Here is a 20,485-nt window from a genome sequence, read left to right as displayed (position 1 = left end):
CAAAAACAGGATGACATCGGAAAAAGCACAAGAAAACACGTGTTGTGTTTTACAGTTGTTAGCAAACTCGCTTGACGACGGATTTTGGCTCCATTCGTTTCCTCTATTTTTTTTTTTCTTGTTGCCCTTGTCGTCGCGCGGTGAGGCAGCATGCTCTTGACGGAGGGCCCGATGCAGGCCGCTTCGCATGATTTTGTGGACGAGGGGCCAGGGTAGTGGATCTTGCTGGTCGGCTCATCATGAATATGGATGCTTGCGTTCGATGGATCTGGTAGATATCAATTGAAACTCGGCCCAACAACGGGTCGCGCCAAAGCACGCCCGGCCCCGTCGGGTCGCTTTTTTTTGAAGGCGCGCCTGGCTTCTCACCCCAAAGCCAGCTGGGCGAAGCGCCTTTCGCGATTCCGCCCGAGATGGCGAGCCACCGGCCATTCACACCGGCTGCACCAAGGCCACAGTATGGCCTCTATTCCGGTGTCGACACCGAAACTGGCGCTGTCGAGCCGGCCAAGGGAGCCACGCTGCTTCGTCAAGGTCGCCACAAAGTGTACCACAACTCTGGTACGTGTGCGATGGCTTCAATGGCTACAGGGCGCAAACTCATCGTGTGGCTTGATGTCCGGGCTGGCGCTGAAAACACAACTCATGGCATGATTGGCCTTTGTGGTCGCTCTCGCGTTGCTCAGTGAAACAGTTTGCAGATGAAGCAGCTTCTACAGATGATACTGAACTTCAGCCCCGAAAGGTGCCTGTCCGGCCCAGCTCGGTACGTGCCTGATGCATTTTCGCCTCTGCATTGCAAACTGTTTAGCAATGATTCAAGCCCATACCTCCTGAGCTTTGCGTGTATGCCTAATGCATCTGGCCATGCTGTGCCCGTTCGCTATCGCTTTGAGCACAGACCACACGGCGCTCTCGTGAGCCCAAGGTGCAGAAAGAGTATGCTATGCGCGAGGGGGCTGTGCCCCGCCGTATTGAGGTTGAGCGTCGCAAGCGACAGTTTGCTGCCAAAACGATCGCGGAACTTTTGAGCGAAGCTGACATTGCCAACCACGAGCTGCTGCCTGCCGGCCCCTTTCGCGTGGAGGCACAACATCTTGATACTTACAATGCCTTTCTTCCTCTCGAATTCTTTGACGATGACGACTTTGATGATCGCTTGCCTGAGGTAGGAAGGCCAGGGCTATCCTCCATTTTTGACAAACTCGAGTTGATATCCTCCCGCCCGGCGTGTCCCGTTGTTCTGATGCCTAATCTTTGCTCAGGAATGGGTGAGCCTTGGCGTCGACGAGCAAGGGCAAATGCTTGGAGTTCCTGTGTATTCGCTGATGCGCAACGACGAGGGCGAGGTTGGTTCAATAGCTTTCTTGACATGCGGTTGTGCCTTATCATGCTCGCCAACTGACCAGCGCTTGCTGCTTTCGGGGCGCTCGCAGGTGACATGGATGGAAGGCCGAGTGATAAGCTACGACGCAAGCAAGCAGGTCTTCCACGTCCGCGATGCCCATGATTCAGGCGCTACCACATGGAAGCGGCCGCGTATCCTCCTGCAGTTTCATGCCGAGGATCCCGAAGTCTTTTGCAACCGCATCACAGCCGCCATCACCTTGCGCCGTGCAACCGAGGTGTGCCGACCAGCTTTGGCTATTCAGAAGGCTCTGCTCATGCCTTGCCCGGTGCGGTTCCCATGTGGTCTCATCCCGTTGCACGTGTCCCGTCACACCGCTTCGCTGACGCAGGCCATGCTACAATACAACTTGACCGTGGATTGTATGCCGGTGGATGCCGGCATCAGCGTGACGGACCTCGATGCAGCCATTGTGGACAACGTCTTGCGAATGATTGGCCCCCTTGCCAAGTGCGTCGTTGCAAACGTGTTGGCTGTCTTCGTTGTTTTATTCTCCTCCTCATTGTCTCCCGTCCGCTACTTTCCGTAGGAAGCGGCCAGCTCAAACTCACGAACTTTTGCAAGACTTGCAACTGGCGTACAATCGGTGCAACAACAACATGCTCATGCACAATTTGCTGCGTCAGGAGCGCCACGACCTTTTGCTGCAAGGCGTCAAGACGCCATCGGCCAATATGATTCCCAATGGCCACGTGCCCGCGCTGCCGTCAACGACTCGTGCTTTGCAAGAACTCGGCGACCGACTTGATTTTCGAGTGGCGCGCGAGCAGATTATGAAGCTCACCTTTATCCAAGAGCCGCGGGTGGTCCAGGCATTGATTCGCGTGCATGCCGAGTGCGACAAGCTCATGTTGCGACCGCTCTTCAATACACACTTGCACAAGTGCGTGACCATGGATGAGTTTTCCACCATCCAACGACAAACCTTTGAGCAATTGCGCAACTACATCAAGAATGCTTGGGCACCCAGCTCGCGGCATGAGGTCTTGCGTTCTATTCAAGACCTGGGCAAAGGCTGGTATAACCTGCAGGAGCGTGATCAACAAGCCTATGACAATGGCAAGCTCCGCAAGTTCTTCTGCGGTATCCGTCTTATGATGCAAGATGCCCTTCGTTCCGTTGCCACTGACTCACTCCAGGAGCTGCTTCGTCTAGTTGAGAGCGCCAGCACGCGCGTCATCGCACACGATTCCTCTGCATGGGGTGATCATCCCCTCGACAGCAAGCATTTGGCCCCAGATGGCAGTCCTATCTTTGCCATGGAGTTGATTGTTGGTGATGGCGGCGTGGTGACGTTCCGAGAGAGCCCAGCGCGTTTTGCTGCTGATCTCGATAACCTATTTCTCGAAGGATTGCAGGCCATTGCCAATGTGCCTGACATGGAAGCTCAGATCATGAACCACCTGTTTTGGGTGGGCACGCCCCAGCTGGATACGGTTCACAAGAACGAGCCTTGGATCCTCATGGCGCGCAAGACTCTGGAAAACTGCGTGCAAGAGTGTATGAAGCCTTTGGTAGATTACGCCGCCCAGTATGAGCGATTTCGCGATCTCATCGACTTGGACGTCAAAGCCTACGTGGCCAACTTCAATGCCGATGAAAAGGACCCAGCCGACATCAAGAAGGAATGTCAAAAGCACACAATCGAGGCGCGCAAGCTAGCAGACTCCATTCCCTTGAGCGTCGACATTGGCATGTTCCATGTGCGCTGTGATGGCATTCGCACTCAGTTGATGGGCAAGCGGCGTCAGTTGGCACATTCGCTGCTTGATGTGCTCCAGCAACGGTTGCTCGGCCAAGCGAGCAGTGCCAACAAAGAGTTTCAGAAGATGGCCAATGTGCTGTACACTCCGGTCAACGGCATCGAAGACCTGACCGACAAGCGCGAGTTTATGAAATCCATTCCCGACACTGTCAAATCCTTAGAAGGCGGTGTGAAAAAGGCTTTGGCTGATTGGGAGCTCATGGATGAGTTTCAGCTAAATTTGAGCGACGGCGATTTCGCGGTACGTGATTTTTCTCCCCCTCCAACTTGGGGCCTGTCCATGTGCTTGCTGCGCCTTTTTCTGCGCTGGCTCCTCGTCTCATTCTCGCTGTTTGATGCGACTGCTGGCTTTGTGGTGGGCGGGCTGTTACATGGCTGGACTGGTTCCTTCCACAGTTGCGCTGGCAGCTTTATGCGTGGCCCAGGAAGATGCATGAGTTGCTCGAGTCAACCTACGACTCTTTGAAGGCTGACGAGGAGCGCTTTATTGAGAACCTGCACACGGACACAAAAGACTTTGCCGACAACATCAATTCGCTGCAAATGTTGGTGGCAAGCTTTGGGCAACACACAGATATTGGCCGATGCGAGCACGTGGCTGTCGAGGCCCGCAAAATTCACAAGGCTCTGAAGGATGCTCAAGCCCAAGCGCAGGTGTACAACAACCGCGAGCGCCTCTCCAACCTGCAAGTCACCAACTACGACCACCTCAATCGCTGTGCCAAAGAGTTTGAGCCCTTCAAGAACTTGTGGCTCACAACCGACGAGTGGCTCAAATCGCACAAGATCTGGATGAATGATAGCTTTGCTGATCTGGACCCCGAAGCCCTGGAGGTGCAGATCACCAACGCTTCCAAGACCATTCTCAAGTGCAGCAAGTCGTTCAAGGAGCTCCCGGGCTGCCTGGCAATTGCGCAAACGGTCTCGGGCTGGATTGAGGAGTTCAAGCCGTATGTTCCGCTCATCCAAGCATTGCGCAACCCCGGTATGCGCGAGCGACACTGGGAGCAGCTGTCTGAAGCGGTGGGCTTTGATGTCAAGCCTGATTCTAGCTTTACTTTCCAGCGCGTTTTGGAACTTCAGCTCGAACAACACATGGACACCATCACGCGTGTTGGTGAGATTGCCGGCAAGGAATACGGCATCGAGCAGGCGCTGGATAAAATGGAGGCTGAATGGCAACCTTTGGTCCTGGAAATTATCGACTACAAGGAGACGGGCACGTGCATCATGAAGAGTGCGGAGGAGGCCGCCCAGCTTCTTGATGATCACATTGTTATGACGCAAGCCATGTCGTTCTCCCCCTTCAAGCAACCCTTCGAGCAGCGCATCACCAGTTGGGACAACAAACTTCGGGTGACGCAGGACGTGTTGGATGAGTGGGCCACCTGCCAACGAAGCTGGCTCTATCTTGAGCCCATTTTCTCCTCGGAGGATATTCAGCGCCAGCTGCCGACCGAGTCAAAGCGCTATCAGAAAATGGATGCCATGTGGCGCCGTACCATGGATGCCGCACGCCGCACGCCAGGCATTGTGCGCTTTTGCGCTGACGCAAAGCTGCTTGAGACATTCCGTGAGTGCAACAAGCTCTTGGATCAGGTTCAAAAGGGCCTAAGCGCCTACTTGGAAACAAAGCGAGGCGTCTTTCCTCGCTTCTACTTTTTGTCCGATGATGAGTTGTTGGAGATCCTGTCTCAGACCAAGGATCCGACGGCCGTTCAGCCGCACATGCGCAAGTGCTTTGATAACATTGCACGCCTCAAGTTTGAGGACGACTTGCAGATGAGTGAGTTTGTATCAGCTGACGGCGAATCTGTGGTCTTTCGTGAGGATCTTTATCCCAAGGGCAACGTTGAGGAGTGGCTTTTGGAAGTGGAGCGCGTCATGGCTGTGAGTTTGCGACAAATCTTGCAAGAGGCATTGGGCCAGTACTATGCCGGGCCGCGTACCGACTTTGTGATTGCTTGGCCGGGTCAGATTGTGATTGCGGGCTGCCAGACCACCTGGACGTCTGAGGTGGAAAAGGCGATCCAAGCCGGCGCACAGGGTCTGCAGGACTACTCCGAACAGATGCGCGCGCAGCTTTCTGATCTGGTTGCCCTGGTGCGTGGCAAGTTGACCAAAATTCAACGCAAGGTGCTCTCGGCGTTGATCGTGATTGAGGTCCATGCCAAGGACGTGGTGGCCAACATGTGCACACAGGGTGTGTCCCGTGTCAGCGACTTTGAATGGATCAGCCAGCTTCGCTACTACTGGGAACAGGACGATCGGCCGCACGGCGAGGATCTGCACATCAAGGCGGTCAATGCAGTCTTCAACTACGGTTACGAGTACTTGGGCAACTCGGGACGCCTCGTCATTACGCCCTTGACGGATCGTTGCTATTTGACGCTCACAGGTGCACTGGCCCTAATCTACGGTGGTGCGCCTGCGGGTCCGGCGGGTACTGGCAAGACAGAGACCACGAAAGATTTGGCCAAGGCAATGGCTATTCAGTGTGTAGTATTCAACTGCTCTGATCAGCTTGACTACATGGCCATGGGCAAATTTTTCAAGGGCTTGGCTTCAGCAGGTATGTTGCGCTGCCGCTTGGTGTACTCATCGCCGCCTCTGCAAAGCGAGCGTACGGCTTTGGGAAGGGGAAGGGGGGGGGGGGTGAGGGTAGGCAAGCAGACCATGTCATTCTACTTAGCACTGGTTCCGTCTCATGTGGTCTTTGCTTTGTTGACTCTCTGTCAACCCAGGTGCCTGGGCCTGTTTCGATGAGTTCAACCGCATCGACATTGAGGTGTTGTCCGTCGTGGCACAACAGGTGGCAACCATTCAGCAGGCGGTGCGAAATCGCGAAACTCGTTTCATGTTTGAAGGCGTGGATCTCTCCCTCAAGTGGACTTGTGCGCCGTTTATCACCATGAACCCTGGTTTGTAAAATTGCGCTGTCGCACAGTCGCCCTTTGCCTTGACGCATGAAAGAGGTGGTGTGGGGAGGGTATGGCAGCAGGCTTATGCCTGCAGGCACATGGCACTGAGTTGCCCAGGCTTTCTTATGCATCCGTTTGTCCACCTTGGCTTTGACGAATGTGACCTGAATCATTCCTGTTGGGCATTTTGCTTTAGGTTACGCTGGTCGCACTGAATTGCCTGATAATCTGGCAGCCTTGTTCCGACCCGTTGCCATGATGGTGCCAGACTATGCTATGATTGCCGAGATCATGCTCTACTCGTTTGGTTTTGATGATGCCAAGGCCCTGTCAAAGAAGATTACCACCGTGTTCAAGCTAAGCTCGGAGCAACTCTCATCCCAGGATCACTATGACTTTGGCATGCGAGCTGTGAAAACGGTCATCTCGGCGGCTGGAAACCTCAAGCGCGCCTTCCTGACCATGCAGGAGGACGTCATTGTGCTTCGAGCCATCCGAGAAGTCAACGTCCCTAAATTTCTGGCTGACGACCTCGTGCTTTTCAACGGCATTGTATCTGATCTGTTCCCGCGCACTCAAATTCCGGAGGTGGACTACGGTGCCCTGGACGTGGCGATCCGTGAGGCCTGCGCCACCCATCACCTGCAACCCGTCGACAACTTTGTGACAAAGGTCATTCAGCTGTACGAGACGACTGTCGTACGCCACGGGCTTATGCTTGTCGGGCCCACCGGCTCGGGCAAGACGCGCTGCTATGAGGTCCTTTCCACCGCCCTGACTGCCTTGCAGGGCCAGCCCACAAGCAGTGGCTCCGTATATCAGCCCGTGCACAATTTTGTGCTCAATCCCAAGTCCATCACCATGGGCCAGCTGTACGGTGCCTTCGATGAAATGACACACGAATGGACTGACGGCATCCTCAGCACCCTCATTCGTCGGGGTGTTGCAGCCAACACCGAGGATGAAAAATGGTTCCTCTTTGATGGCCCTGTGGACGCCATCTGGATTGAGAACATGAACACTGTGCTCGATGACAACAAGAAGCTTTGCCTGGCGTCGGGTGAGATTATCGCTCTGACCCCGGAAATGCGAATGATTTTCGAAGTTGAGGACCTGGTGGTGGCCTCGCCTGCCACCGTGTCACGCTGCGGCATGGTCTACTTGGAGCCCTCTATTCTGGGACTCGAGCCGTTTGTGACCTCTTGGCTTGAATCAAGCCTTCCGCAACTCATCCAGCCCCATGCCACCACGCTGCAAATGCTCTTTGACACATACATGGAGGACGCCATTCATTTCGTTCGGCGCTCCACTCGTGAGATTGTGCAGACGGTCGACAGTCAGCTGGCTACCGGTCTCATGAAGCTGCTAGATTGTCTATTCGCCCCGTATGTTGAGCGAGATGGTTACCGCATCCCAGCTCGCCGCTTGACCGCGCTGCCAGACATGATTGAGGGCTGGTTTTTCATCGCACTCGTGTGGTCCGTCGGTGCAACCTGTGACGATGAAGGCCGTACCAAGTTTGATGGCTGGCTGCGTCAAAAGATGGCGGAGCACAAGGTGAAAATGCCGTTTCCCGAAGGTCTCACCGTCTTTGAGTATCAACTGATTGACGATGGTAGCTTTGACGAAGCCAGCGAAGAGGAGGAATCCGAATCACCGGTACCTATTGGTTGGAAGCGTTGGGTCGACTCGCTGGGTGACTTTATTGTGAACCCGAGCAGCCAGTTCAACACCATCTTTGTGCCTACCCTGGATACGGTTCGCTACTCGTGGGTGGTGGAAAAGCTCGTCAGCAACAGCAAGCCGGTTCTTGGCGTGGGACCCACCGGCACGGCCAAGACGCTGACCATGGCCAATAAACTGCTGCGGGAGATGCCCCAGCAGTTTGTCACCCACAGCATCTCCTTCTCTGCCCGGACCTCGGCAAATCAGACACAAGATATGATTGATGCCAAGCTTGACAAGCGCCGCAAGGGTATTTTTGGACCGCCGTTGGGCAAGAAGTTTGTTTTCATGGTCGATGATCTGAACATGCCAGCCAAAGAGGAGTATGGGGCCCAGCCTCCTATCGAACTTCTGCGACAGTGGATGGATCACGGAGGTTGGTACGACCGAAAGAACGTTGGCGCGTTCAAGAAGCTCATCGACGTGACCTTTGCTTGTGCAATGGGCCCACCGGGTGGTGGTCGCAACCCCATCACCCAGCGCCTGACTCGCCACTTCAACTTTGTTGCCTTCACCGAGCTCAGCGATACCAGCAAAGCCACCATCTTCTCGCCCATTCTTGGGGCGTATTTGCGCCAAAAGGAAGACTTGGCCAGCTTAAGCACCACCTTTGTGCAAGCGACAATCGAGGTCTACAACACGATCACGCGTGAGTTGCTCCCTACTCCAGCCAAGGTCCACTACACGTTCAACCTGCGTGACCTCTCCAAAGTGTTTCAAGGCATGCTCATGTGCGACATTGGCTCTTTGCGGGAGCGCGATGATGTCATTCGCTTGTGGACCCACGAGTGTCGCCGCGTTTTCCGCGACCGCCTCATCAACGATGAGGATCGTGCGTGGTTCAATGACTTGTTGTCACGCTGCGTGGATGCGCGCTTCCAAACCAATTTGGCAGACTGCATTCCGTCAGAGCCTCTGCTTTTTGGTGACTTTCTTGACACGAGCGGTGGCGAGGCGAAGAAATATAGCCGGCTGGAGGATCCGCAGAAGATCAAGGCTGTGTTAGAGGAAGCCCTTGATGACTACAACACGATTAATGCAACAGCCAAGATGAACTTGGTACTGTTTCAGGATGCCATTGGGCACGCCTGTCGTATTGCGCGGATTATCCGCCAGCCTCTGGGGAATGCGCTTTGTCTTGGCGTGGGAGGCTCTGGCCGCCAGAGCATGACGCGTCTGGCTGCCTCAATGGCCGAGTTTGAGTGCTTCCAGATCGAACTCTCAAAGAACTACGGAGTGGCTGAGTGGCGCGAGGATCTGAAGACGGTGTTGAAGAAGGCCGGGCTAGAGAATCAGCAGGTCGTCTTCCTTTTCTCTGATACTCAGATCAAGGCCGAGTCGTTCCTGGAAGACATCAACAACATTCTCAACAGCGGCGACGTTCCAGGCATTTATGATTCTGCTGAGCGCGACGAGATCATGGTGGCCATGAAGGCTGACGTGCAGGCCGCAGGTCTGCCGCCAACCAAGTCCAATCTGTTCTCAGCCTACTGCAACCGCGTGCGCCAAAACATCCACTGTGTGATTTGCATGTCGCCCATTGGCGAGATCTTCCGTGCCCGGCTTCGTCAGTTTCCTGCCCTCGTCAACTGTTGCACCATTGACTGGTTTAGCAGCTGGCCGGACGAGGCCCTCGAGTCCGTTGCCCTGACATTCATGAATGACCTCCCGGAACTGAATGACAACGCCGAGCTTGTTCGAGGTCTGGTGACTTGCTGCGTCCAACTACAGCAGTCGGTAATTGGTGCTTCGGACGATTTCCTGGCGCGCCTGGGCCGCAAGAACTACGTCACACCCACCTCCTACCTCACACTGCTTACCATTTTCCGCAAGCTGCTGGGTCGGAAGAAGTCTGACTTGAATCAACAACGCGCGCGTATGGCCACCGGTCTGGAAAAGCTTTTATCTGCCGCGCAAGAAGTAGCTGACCTCCAAGCCGAACTCACTGAGATGCAGCCCATGCTCAAGGAGGCGCAGCGGGAGACCGAGGCGACCATGGTGCAAATTGCCGCAGACAAGGAGGTTGCCCAGGTTACTGCTGAACAGGTTGGCAAGGAGGAGGCTGAGGCCAACGTCAAGGCTCAAACGACCCAAGAAATTGCCGACGATGCCCAGCGCGATTTGGACGAGGCGCTGCCAGCACTCGATGCTGCCGTTACCAGTCTCAAGTCACTGAACAAGGGTGATGTGACCGAGGTGAAAGCCATGTCCAACCCACCGGCAGGCGTTCGGCTGGTCATGGAGACCGTATGCATCATGCAGGGCGTCAAGCCCAAGAAGGTGGCAGGGGACAAGCCAGGGCAGAAAGTGGACGACTACTGGTCCGTGTCTGGCCCCCTCCTCAAGGACCCGCAAAAGTTTTTGGACAGCCTGTTCAACTTTGATAAGGACAACATCCCGGAAAAGGTGATTCAAAAGATTGAGCCCTACATTGAAAATGAGAATTTCACGCCGGCGGCCATTGAAAAGGTCTCCAAAGCCTGTACCTCCATTTGCAAGTGGGTGCGAGCCATGCACAAGTATCACCACGTGGCCAAGAATGTCGAGCCAAAGCGTCAACGTCTCGCTGAGGCCAAGGCTGACCTCGAGATTACGATGCAGCAGCTCAACGATGCCAAAGCACGGCTCAAGGAGGTCAACGATCGCATTGCCGACATGGAAGCAAAGTTTGCAGCCATGGTCGCCAAGAAGAAACAGCTCGAGGACAAGGCCGAAGAGTGCGGCCTTAAGCTCCAGCGCGCTGAGAAGCTCATTTTCCTGCTGGGCGATGAGAAAGTGCGCTGGAAGGAGTCGGTCGAGCGCTTTGACCAGCTCATCCACAATGTTGTTGGTGACATTGTGATTTCGGCGGGTACCGTCGCGTACCTGGGTCCCTTTACCGAGGAGTTCCGTGCGCGTATGTGCGCCGACTGGCACGGCATGCTTGCGGCAGCCAACGTGCCGTGCACGCCGCAGGCCTCACTTGTATCGACGCTGAGCGATCCCCTTGAGATTCGTGATTGGCAGCTGTATGGCCTTCCCAAGGATTCCATGTCCGTTGCCAACGCGTGCGTTGTCAAGTATGCCGAGCGCTGGCCACTCTTCATTGATCCGCAGGGCCAAGCGAACAAGTGGATTCGCGAGATGGAGGCCGACAAGTTGGTGGTGATGAAGCTGACAGACCGTGACCTGCTTCGCAGTCTCGAAAATGCGGTCCGCTTTGGAAGTCCATGCCTGCTTGAGAACGTGGGGGAGGAGCTTGACCCTGCCCTTGAGCCCATCCTGCTTCGGCAAACGTACAAACAAGCCGGCGGACTGGTCATCAAGCTGGGTGATTCTGTCGTCCCTTATCACGATGAATTCAAGTTTTACATCACCACAAAGCTTCCTAATCCGACCTATACGCCCGAGGTGTCCACCAAGGTGACGCTGGTGAATTTCACGCTCTCGCCATCGGGCCTGGAGGATCAAATGTTGGGGCTCGTCGTTGCTGAGGAGCGTCCTGACTTGGAGGAGGCCAAAACGGCTCTCATCTTTCAGAACGCCAAGATGAAGCAGGAGCTGGCTGACATTGAGGGTCGCATCCTAACGATGCTCAGCGAGTCTACGGGCTCGCCAGTCGATGACGAGGAGCTGATCAACACGCTGGATGCCTCCAAAGCCAAGTCTCAAGAGATTTCGGCCAAGGTCAAAGTGGCCGAGGAGACGGAGAAAGACATTGACGAGACACGAAGCAAATACGTGCCAGTGGCCCGTCGCACGCAACTCCTCTTCTTCTGCACCACGGACCTGGCGCATATCGACCCCATGTACCAGTACTCGCTGGGCTGGTTCCGTGAGCTCTTTCTGGCCGGCATTCGCAAGTCCTCGCCCGCTGATAGCCTTGAGGAACGCATCCACAATATCAACGAGTTCTTCACGTTCAGTTTGTACACCAGCGTCTGCCGCTCCCTCTTTGAGCGGCACAAGCTTCTCTTCTCTTTCTTGCTGTGCGCGCGCATCCTCATCGAGCAGGGCAAGATTGATGGCGATGAGTGGCGCTTCCTGGTGGCCGGCAGCTCAGCCATCCCCGACGAAGCCCCCAACCCAGCCGCAACCTGGCTGAACGATCGGGCCTGGCAGGAGCTGCGGCTTCTTTCGACTCTGCCAGCCTTTGAGGGCTTTGCAGAGTCCTTTGGGGAACACGCTGCGGCCTTTCGCGTCATCTTCGATAGCGCCGAGCCACACAAGGAGGACTTTCCCGAGCCTTGGGCAACGCGTCTGGACGCCTTCCAAAAGATCTTGGTCATGCGCTGCCTGCGCTTTGATAAGCTTGCGCCCATGATGCAGGACTATGTTGCCAATCACTTGGGTCAGCGCTTCATCGAACCGCAAACGACCAACTTGTCGATGGTGTTCCCAGACTCGTCCAATAACACGCCTCTGGTCTTTGTGCTATCCCCCGGGACGGACCCAGCGGCCGACTTGTACAAATTTGCTGAGGAAATGAAATTCAACAAGAAGCTGGCGTCAATCTCCTTGGGTCAAGGCCAAGGCCCTCGTGCCGAGGCCATGTTCCATGCTGCCTGCGAGCGCGGTACCTGGGTGTTCTTCCAGAATTGCCACTTGGCACCCTCGTGGATGCCGACCCTTGAGCGGTTGATCGAGAATATCGATCGCGACAAGGTGCACAAGGACTTTCGCCTGTGGCTGACCTCGATTCCTAGCCCCAAATTTCCGGTCGCTGTGTTGCAAAACAGTAGCAAGATGACCGTTGAGCCACCACGCGGCATCAAGGCCAACCTCCTGGAGGCCTTTGATGGCTTCAATGATGATTACCTGCAGCGTTGCAGCAAGGAGCGCGAGTTCAAAATGCTACTCTTCTCGCTCTGCCTGTTCCACGGTGTGATTCTGGAGCGTCGCAAGTTTGGCTCGCTCGGCTTCAACATTCGCTACCCATACACGAAGAGTGACTTGGCCATTTGCATGACGCAGTTGTGCATGTTCCTGGACGACTATGATGCGCCGCCCTACAAAGTGCTGACATATACGGCCGGCCAAATCAATTACGGTGGTCGCGTGACGGATGACTGGGATCGTCGTTGCCAGATGACCATTCTTGAAGACTTTTACAACCCGAACGTGCTGAAGGATGATCATGCGTTCTCGCCATCCGGTGTGTACCAACAAGCAGCCCCCACTGACTACGAGGGTTACTTGGCACACATTCGACAACTGCCCATCAACGACACCCCTGAGATTTTTGGCCTGCATGAGAATGCCAACATTGCCTTTGCCAATCAGGAAACCAGCAGTCTTCTTGGAGCCCTGTTGGCTACCGGCGGTGGTGGCGGTGGGGCTTCAGGCGGTACTTCGAACCGTGACAAAGTCATTGAAGAGGTCGCGTCGGATATCCTGCAGCGTTGCCCAAAGCCATTCGATCTCGAGCGAGTCCAGGAATTGCATCCAGTGCGCTATGAGGAATCCATGAACACAGTCCTAATTCAGGAGGCCATCCGCTTCAACAAGCTGCTTGAAGCCATGCACGGCTCACTGGGAGACGTGCTCAAGGCTCTCAAGGGTTTGGTGGTCATGAGTGAAGAGCTGGAGCGAATGGCAAATAGCCTCTTTGTCAATAAGGTGCCGGACATGTGGTCGGCCAAGGCTTATCCGTCGCTCAAGCCTTTGGCAGCCTGGGTGGTGGACCTGTTGGCGCGCGTGGAGTTTATTCAAACGTGGATTGAAGAGGGCATGCCGGCCACGTTCTGGATCTCGGGCTTTTATTTCCCACAAGCCTTCTTAACAGGCACGCTACAAAACTTTGCCCGCAAGCACGTCGTCTCCATTGATACGCTCAGCTTTGACTTTCAGGTCTTGAAGCGCACTCATGATGACATTAAGGCTCGGTACGTTGATCAAGTCATGCTTGCCCTTTTCGCGTGTGTTTCTTGTTATGCGCGAGTCATGGTAACCTCTCACGACCCTGCCTTTTTTGTTTGTTTCCTTTAAAAATCTTATAGGCCTGAGGACGGCTGCTATATCTACGGCCTGTTTTTGGAGGGCGCGCGCTATGACCCGGAGCAAGCAGCCTTGGCTGAATCTCGACCCAAGGAGCTCTACACGAGCATGCCACCGCTTTGGTTGCGGCCCGTGAGCGATCGTCCCGTGCCGCAGGAAGGCGTGTATGTCTGCCCGTGCTACAAGACGCTGCAGCGAGCGGGTACTTTGTCGACAACGGGGCATAGCACGAATTTTGTGTTACCTATCGAGGTGCCTTCCAAGCTACCTCAAGCCCACTGGATCAAACGCGCCGTTGCACTCATTTGTGCCTTGGACTACTAGACGCGTGTAGTTGTCACGCAGGCATGAGAGACTATCCCGTGTATTGATGCTTACCTGGGTCGCCTGCCGGGGATTGATTGCATTGTTTTTCAACGGGTTGTTTATCCCTTTTACATGTGTGTGTGTGTAAGTGTGCGTGACGTGCGTCGCATGCGTGTTGGTGTGCACTCTACGATGTACGACGTGGTAAATGAGCAAACTTGTGTCCATCCGTGCGGATATACGTTTTTGTTGTATGTGGATATCTGATGTTAATTCAAAGATGAATCTGACCACAGAATACACACCATGCCATGTATGTGAGACGAGAGAAGAAGATGAACTTTGGCATGTGAATTTGATGGGGACGTAGGAATCCAGGTCGAGGCAGGCACATCAACGCAATAGGCTAGATCCACAGTGACACCGTGCAAGCTAGGTGGCTAGATCGTAGACGTGAGGAGGGTTGACGGCATCTCATATGAAAGTCATACTCAATGCCACGCCCCCTTGCCTTCAGCAAGACATTTTGTGCAACAACTCCATCATGAACATTGTTCACGTGGTAAACCGGCGAATTCGAGTCAAGCCACAAACGAGCGAGCAGCGTGCACATCAGAACAGAGTTGACAGTAAATGAAGGGCCCAAGCCAAGCAAACAACGTCAAGGTAGCAAGTTCGGGTCTACGAAGCTCTGGTCATTGACATTGCTTGAATCTCAAGCAGAAGTTGTTCACGGGCCCATGACCTCTTTTGACTCGAAAAGGGTGGCGCGGTTGAGAGGGAGAATAGAGACCGCTTGGCGGCCGATGACTCAAGCACGATGGGGTGGTGCCACCAAGATAACACCATCACCACGCACATACAGCATGGGCAGCACCCTTTTGGCAGTCTGTGATGAAACATGAGAACAAAGAGCTCATGTGAGCACGATGAGCCGAACGACGTGGGCGCGCCCGTATCTTTCATCTGGGGCTCACCTTGACCAGCTCCTCGCCTGTCTCATCATCCACATCGACGGTGGCCAGCGTTTCGACGACGTTGCTCAAGACCATGTTCATGTGCTGATCATACGCCTAGGCAGTAAGGCAGCAGCAGAAATGGTCAGGCGCAAGCATCGCTGGACAAAGGGGCACAAACATCCAAGATGGGCAAGACCAGCTCTGCTCTGCGCAACATTAGATCAACTGGTTCGCCCACCGCGCGCAGGCATAGGCCAAAGGACGGAGATGCGAGCTTACATGAAGCGTGCCCTCAAGCTGACGATCACCACGCATCTTAACCAGCACCTTCTCCTCGAGGGAGAGGCGTACAAGGTCCAGGGGCTCCTCCACCGAGCGGCCGTCCATCGCGAACGATTGAGTTGATCTGCTTCGCGCACACACACACAACCACACGAACGAGTAAAATCATCAGTTTCTTTGTCTTGAATGTAATACCATTTGGTAGCAGCCCGAGCGCCTTTCTCTTTTGCGCTCTCATTTGGCTCGATGTTTGGATGGCTGCACTCGGACTTTGTTGAGAGCCATCGAGTGACGGTTGCTGTGTTGTCGCCGGTTTGCCGGGCTAGGGTAATAGAAGCGAAAGTCCTTCTACCTTGTTTTTTGTTGGGTTGTTGTTGTTGGTTGTTGTTGTTGTTGTTGTTGTTGATTTTATAGACCCAGGCCCATGGCTGCCGCCGCGGGCCCGCCCTTGAAACGGGTCAAACATGAACCATTGGCGCAGGATGGAACACGTTCCAGCATTAGCAGACCTGGTACTGCTCGGCTCAGCTCGGATTCAGTGCCTCCCAGCGCCCAAGCCGCTGGCCTACCGGCACCAACACACAGCACTGCTGTGGCTGCTGAATCAGCTGGTGCCAAGGCACACCATACCTCAGAAAACACTCAGCGCCGGGCACGGCTGCGCTCACACCTGCTGCAGAACCATCCTTGGCTCGACAGTACGCGACTCGCACCAGCAGCTTGTATGCGTTCCCGTGACCCGCGATTGCGTCGCCAAAGTCTTTTGTCTCAGCCTGTGGAGCAGCTTCAACCCCAGCTCTTGTGTGTTTTGGCTAGAGCTGACCCAGATGCACGCGTGCGAGCCACTGCGCTCCAGCGCCTCCATCAAGCGCTCCAGGCCAGCCCTGAAATGCTGGAAGCGTCTTGGCCCGATTGCTGGGATACCGTGGGTGCGGCAATCGAGGACCATCATGCTGCCGTGCGGCGCAGCGCTCTGGATCTCCTGCCTTGCTTGGCTGATGCTCAGCAGGCATCTGAAGGAGCTGGCACCAAGGTCAATCATCGGCTCGAGGCCTTTTTGAGAGCGTGCCGTGTGGCCCGCGACCCCGATCGTCATCTTCGACAACGTGCGTTTTCTGTTGTGGCACACATGCGTCATGTCAGAGTAAGCTGGGTGCGGCGGTGCTTGGACCGCCAACTCATCAGCAACCTCCGCGAAAAGCAGTCGGTGCTGCAACGTGCTCGCACGCGACATGAGGCGGCCGAGGCCGGAGGCTCAGCTGGCGGCGATGGCGATGGGCAGGGACCATCGTCTGAGGCTTTGCGTCGAGGACGCGAATCCGACCATGGCCAGGCTGCTGCCTTGACTACCACGGCGGGAGCATTGCAGCAGGCACCTCGCAAACCAGGCACGAGCACCAATAGTGCCCGCAGTACGCTTGATCAACAGTTTGATATCGGTGGCTGTGATGGCAGCTTCATTCAAGGCCTAGATGATGAAGACCAGCATGTGCGCCTTGCCTGCCTTGCAGCGATCGAGGCGCATAGCATGCGCCTACCGGTACTGGCCCAGGAAGCCCTCGACTGTGTCATCACCGTCGTCAACGACGAAATCGTCTCAGTGCGAGCACGAGCGCTGCAGGTGCTGGCGGCTTTGGGTCCGAACTTTGTGATGCATGACGAACACGTTGAGCTTTTGCCAGCCGTTTGTGCCGATGCACATATCGAAGTGCGCTGCCAAGTGCTGGCGTTATTCAAGACCTGCCAGCTGGCGAACGTGCAATTGCTGCAGGTGGCCTACAACCAACTGTCAAGCCTGCTTCAACGCAACAGCGACAGCCGGTCGACCATTCTGAGTGCGGGCCACTGTCTTGGTCGCCACCATGCAGACTGGGGTGAGCCCCTGGTCCGAGCCCTCTTTCACTGGAGCGAGCATTTCGAGCCCATGGAACCGGATTGCGGTGATGCTCGTTACGCCTTGGCAGTTGCCATTGTGTGTGGAGCTTTGACTCAAGCCAGCTCCATCCGCGCCCACCTACCTTCGTTCATGGATCGACACATCCGTAAGCTGTTTCTACAAAACGGGCAAGCCTTTGCCACCACGGCGGACAACACCATGACGCTATCGGCACAGCAGGCTGGCTTGCCTGATCTCCGATCTTGGTGCCGCTGTTTGCACCTCTTGCGCCGAGGTTGTCACGTGACAGCCAGGGCGTTCATTGCAAATATGCTGGGCCATGGACTTCCTCGGGCGGGCAGTTTTATTGCAGCTTTGTGGCAGTGGCAAGGCTGCCTGGCGGATGTTCTGCAAGGCGAGGTATGTTGTAGAAGAGCCAGCACATCATGTTCCACGCATCTTGCGTGTCAAGCTGCCGTCATTCCCCTCTCAGTTTTGCTCACAATCATGCATAACAACTGACTGAGTAGGCTGCCACCAGTGACTTCTATCGACTGACTTGGCAGCTCCTCGCATCCTTCGCGTACTCGTCCGAATCGGAGCCTGCCTGCGCTGCACTGCGTTCTGCTGCCATGGCTGTCGAGAACAGGTCTGTCGCCCTTCCTCAATCATGGCAAAAGCCTCGCATCATTTGTCTCACAAACTCGGTCAATGTCATTTTTCGCAACACCACAATAGGTCGGCGCTTGGCCCGGCTCTGGATCAAGTTGGTGAGACTTTAAAGCTGACTTCATGGCCGCCATATCTGGGTGCCTCAATGTCAATCCAAGGGGCTAAGGTGAGGCGATTTTACATGAATGCGATCGCAGCCATCTTTGCCATTGACTAGTGCCTCGCTGATCCTTGCCCGCTCATGGCTGCATGGCCTTGTGTATGCACATTGGGTTCCGATGACATAGACATATCATTACATTCCGGGCAACCCCATTTGCATCAGCTTCACCTGCAACTTGCCCACCGCCCAGCTTGATCTGTATAACCTCCTGGTGAGCAGCTCCTTAGATATTGTGACTGGATCGCCAAATCGACGACGAGCGCAACATGGCTAAACACCCGTGGATATTTGTTGCCCTGCTCTTGCTTTGCGCACGCTAGATTACAACGCCCGACGGCCACCAACATCGATATCTGTTGAGTGACATGGCGGCCGTCACACAAGATGGTCTTGTGGAGGGTGCCATTGACATGAGCTTTGCCATTCGCGCCAAAAGTGAGTTGTGAACCATCTTGCGCACCTGCCATGCTGGCTGCCCTGGGTGTCCTGACTATCATTTGCACTCGCTCAACAGAACTGGCCCTCAAGCTCTCCATGCAGCTGACACCCAGCAGAGTGGATGCAGCTCTCCTGGAGCCATTCATGTCACATCAATTCGCTTTGAGTAACTTGGTGCACGTGACACTCAAATGTCGCTAAAGTTGTTGCCGGGATTATGACTTGATTTTCAATCGATCAAACGCATCTACCAAATCCTTCTTGTCGCAATCGACTTTGTCGCAAAGAACAGCAGCGTGATAATAATAATATCGACATGTGAGACAATTGCGCTGTGTTTTATACGGTTCATTTCCATTCCATCCGTCAGAAAACTTGCGTTGGTGTCAGTGTCTCAGAGTTTGGAGTGGTCTACATCGCAAGCACCGTGGGCGCATCGTGGATACCATAATAACCATGTAATTTTTTTTTTTCTTTCAAATAATGAGGCGATTTGACAAGTGAAACAACTACAGACCGCATTCCAGCTTCCCAACTTGTTACTGTTTTGGAAATGCACCAAAATAAATTTCTGCCATAGTAATAAACATCCGCATCCCCGTCCGCATTATTTTTCCAGTCAAATTTGGGAGGACAAACAATTCGTTACTTTGCTCATCCACACAAATTAATGTGGTAGGAGCAACGCCTTGCTGAGCCTGACGGTGTCCTCAGCGGAGGTTGGTACCGCAGGCGGTTGAACAGAGGTGGCTGGTGCAGCCACAACGGGCTCGGGCCCGCTAAAGGCGGGCGACCCCACGTCTTCTGTGCTCATGATGTTGCGTGCCGTGGGAACACGCAGCGAGATGGGCTGCTCTGGTGCACCAGCCCGTTCACTTCCAAGTTCTTTTGAGTTCAGGTCACGAGCCGCATTCAAGTAGGCAGCGGGGCTTTGATAGCTGCCAAGCGGCACCGGATGCACAATCTGGGGTGCCACGCCAATGGTGCCCGTTTTGGGCGCGATGGCGCTGTCGGCCATCGTCGGAGCGTTGGCCGCAGGTTGCACACTTTGTGAGGTGGCCGCTTTTGGAACACTGGTCGTAGTGTTTGTCGTGACCGAACGATCAGGTAAAGTGGTCGCCTTTGAATCCTGGGTAGACCCCTGGCTCGAGGCTTTTCTGGTACCTTTTCCGGCCAGCATGACTTGCTGAGCCTCATCCAAAGAGCGCGCTATTTGAGAGGTGCGCACTTTCAGAATGGCTCCGTCCTCGTCCACCTTGACTGTCAGCCAGGTGCTACCAGCAGCGACCCAGGTCCAAGCAAGTAGGGTGAGAAATCTGATCGGATAGCAGCTTTGCGCATATCAGGCGTATGCAGCGACGCTAGAGCACATACCAAGGAAAGGAAGGTGTTTGGTTGGTAATGGTAGCATGAATGGGCCAGTCAGAGCGTGGCTTGTATTTGGAGTGGTATGTAACCAGGACGCGTTGTCCCGGGCCCAAGTTGTTGAAAAGGAGTGACTTGCGCATGCGGTCCGTTTGAACCGGCACCGATGCTGCCGCATCGCCCGTGACGATGCGAAAGTTCGAGCTGCGAACTTTAATGGTCTCGCCAGTAGTCGATAGCCGCACACCAATCCACGTGCACGGGTAGTTGGGAATGTTGACCACTCGGCCATGACAGCCTTCGAGCTCAGCCCGGCGCAGTGTGATGTCCGAGCGGCTGGCATTGGCACAGCGACAGATCACCACCTGTTGGCCAACCAGCAACTACAATAGAGAGGAGGTATCACGTCAAAGATAACAAAGTTAATGACAATGCGCAAACGGCGTCTCAAGAACAAGAGCTATGCACAGTTCAAGCGGGCCACGCAGGCCACACACCCCGTTGAAGCACTGTGTGGAGTTGGGCTCGTCGCCCTCCCCATTTGAAGGGGCAGCAACCTCTGCTGGTAGCTGCGCCGCAGCCTTGCGTGCATGGTCCCGTGCCGCTCTCTTCGATCGCGGCTCGGCATC

At 54.9% G+C, this 20,485-nt stretch overlaps 3 protein-coding genes across 3 annotated transcripts; 2 read left to right on the top strand and 1 right to left on the bottom strand.

Annotated features, from left to right (window-relative positions):
• Positions 1-919: 919 nt before the first annotated feature.
• MONBRDRAFT_15298 (uncharacterized protein) lies at positions 920-14,119 on the top strand (the record flags this gene model as incomplete). Its single annotated transcript, XM_001743879.1, has 9 exons — positions 920-1,168; positions 1,266-1,349; positions 1,410-1,625; positions 1,740-1,858; positions 1,938-3,414; positions 3,570-5,745; positions 5,918-6,094; positions 6,291-13,683; positions 13,798-14,119. Coding segments are annotated over 9 exons (12,213 nt in total), but the record flags the coding sequence as incomplete, so codon positions are not given.
• A 793-nt stretch (positions 14,120-14,912) lies between these two features.
• MONBRDRAFT_15252 (uncharacterized protein) lies at positions 14,913-15,447 on the bottom strand (the record flags this gene model as incomplete). Its single annotated transcript, XM_001743631.1, has 3 exons — positions 14,913-14,990; positions 15,079-15,174; positions 15,340-15,447. The coding sequence occupies 3 exons, from the start codon at positions 15,445-15,447 to the stop codon at positions 14,913-14,915; spliced, it is 282 nt and encodes a 93-aa protein (XP_001743683.1).
• Positions 15,448-15,766: 319 nt separating this feature from the next.
• Positions 15,767-18,740, top strand: MONBRDRAFT_36177 (uncharacterized protein; the record flags this gene model as incomplete). Its single annotated transcript, XM_001743878.1, has 4 exons — positions 15,767-17,638; positions 17,785-17,988; positions 18,374-18,488; positions 18,568-18,740. The coding sequence occupies 4 exons, from the start codon at positions 15,767-15,769 to the stop codon at positions 18,690-18,692; spliced, it is 2,316 nt and encodes a 771-aa protein (XP_001743930.1). The 3' UTR covers positions 18,693-18,740.
• Between the last annotated feature and the right edge of the window lie 1,745 nt (positions 18,741-20,485).

This window comes from Monosiga brevicollis, genomic scaffold, assembly GCF_000002865.3.
Source record: "Monosiga brevicollis MX1 MONBRscaffold_4 genomic scaffold, whole genome shotgun sequence".
Classification (NCBI taxonomy): Eukaryota; class Choanoflagellata; order Craspedida; family Salpingoecidae; genus Monosiga; species Monosiga brevicollis.
The sequence above is the reverse complement of the archived record's forward strand: the minus strand, read 5'-3'. Positions and strand labels throughout refer to the sequence as shown.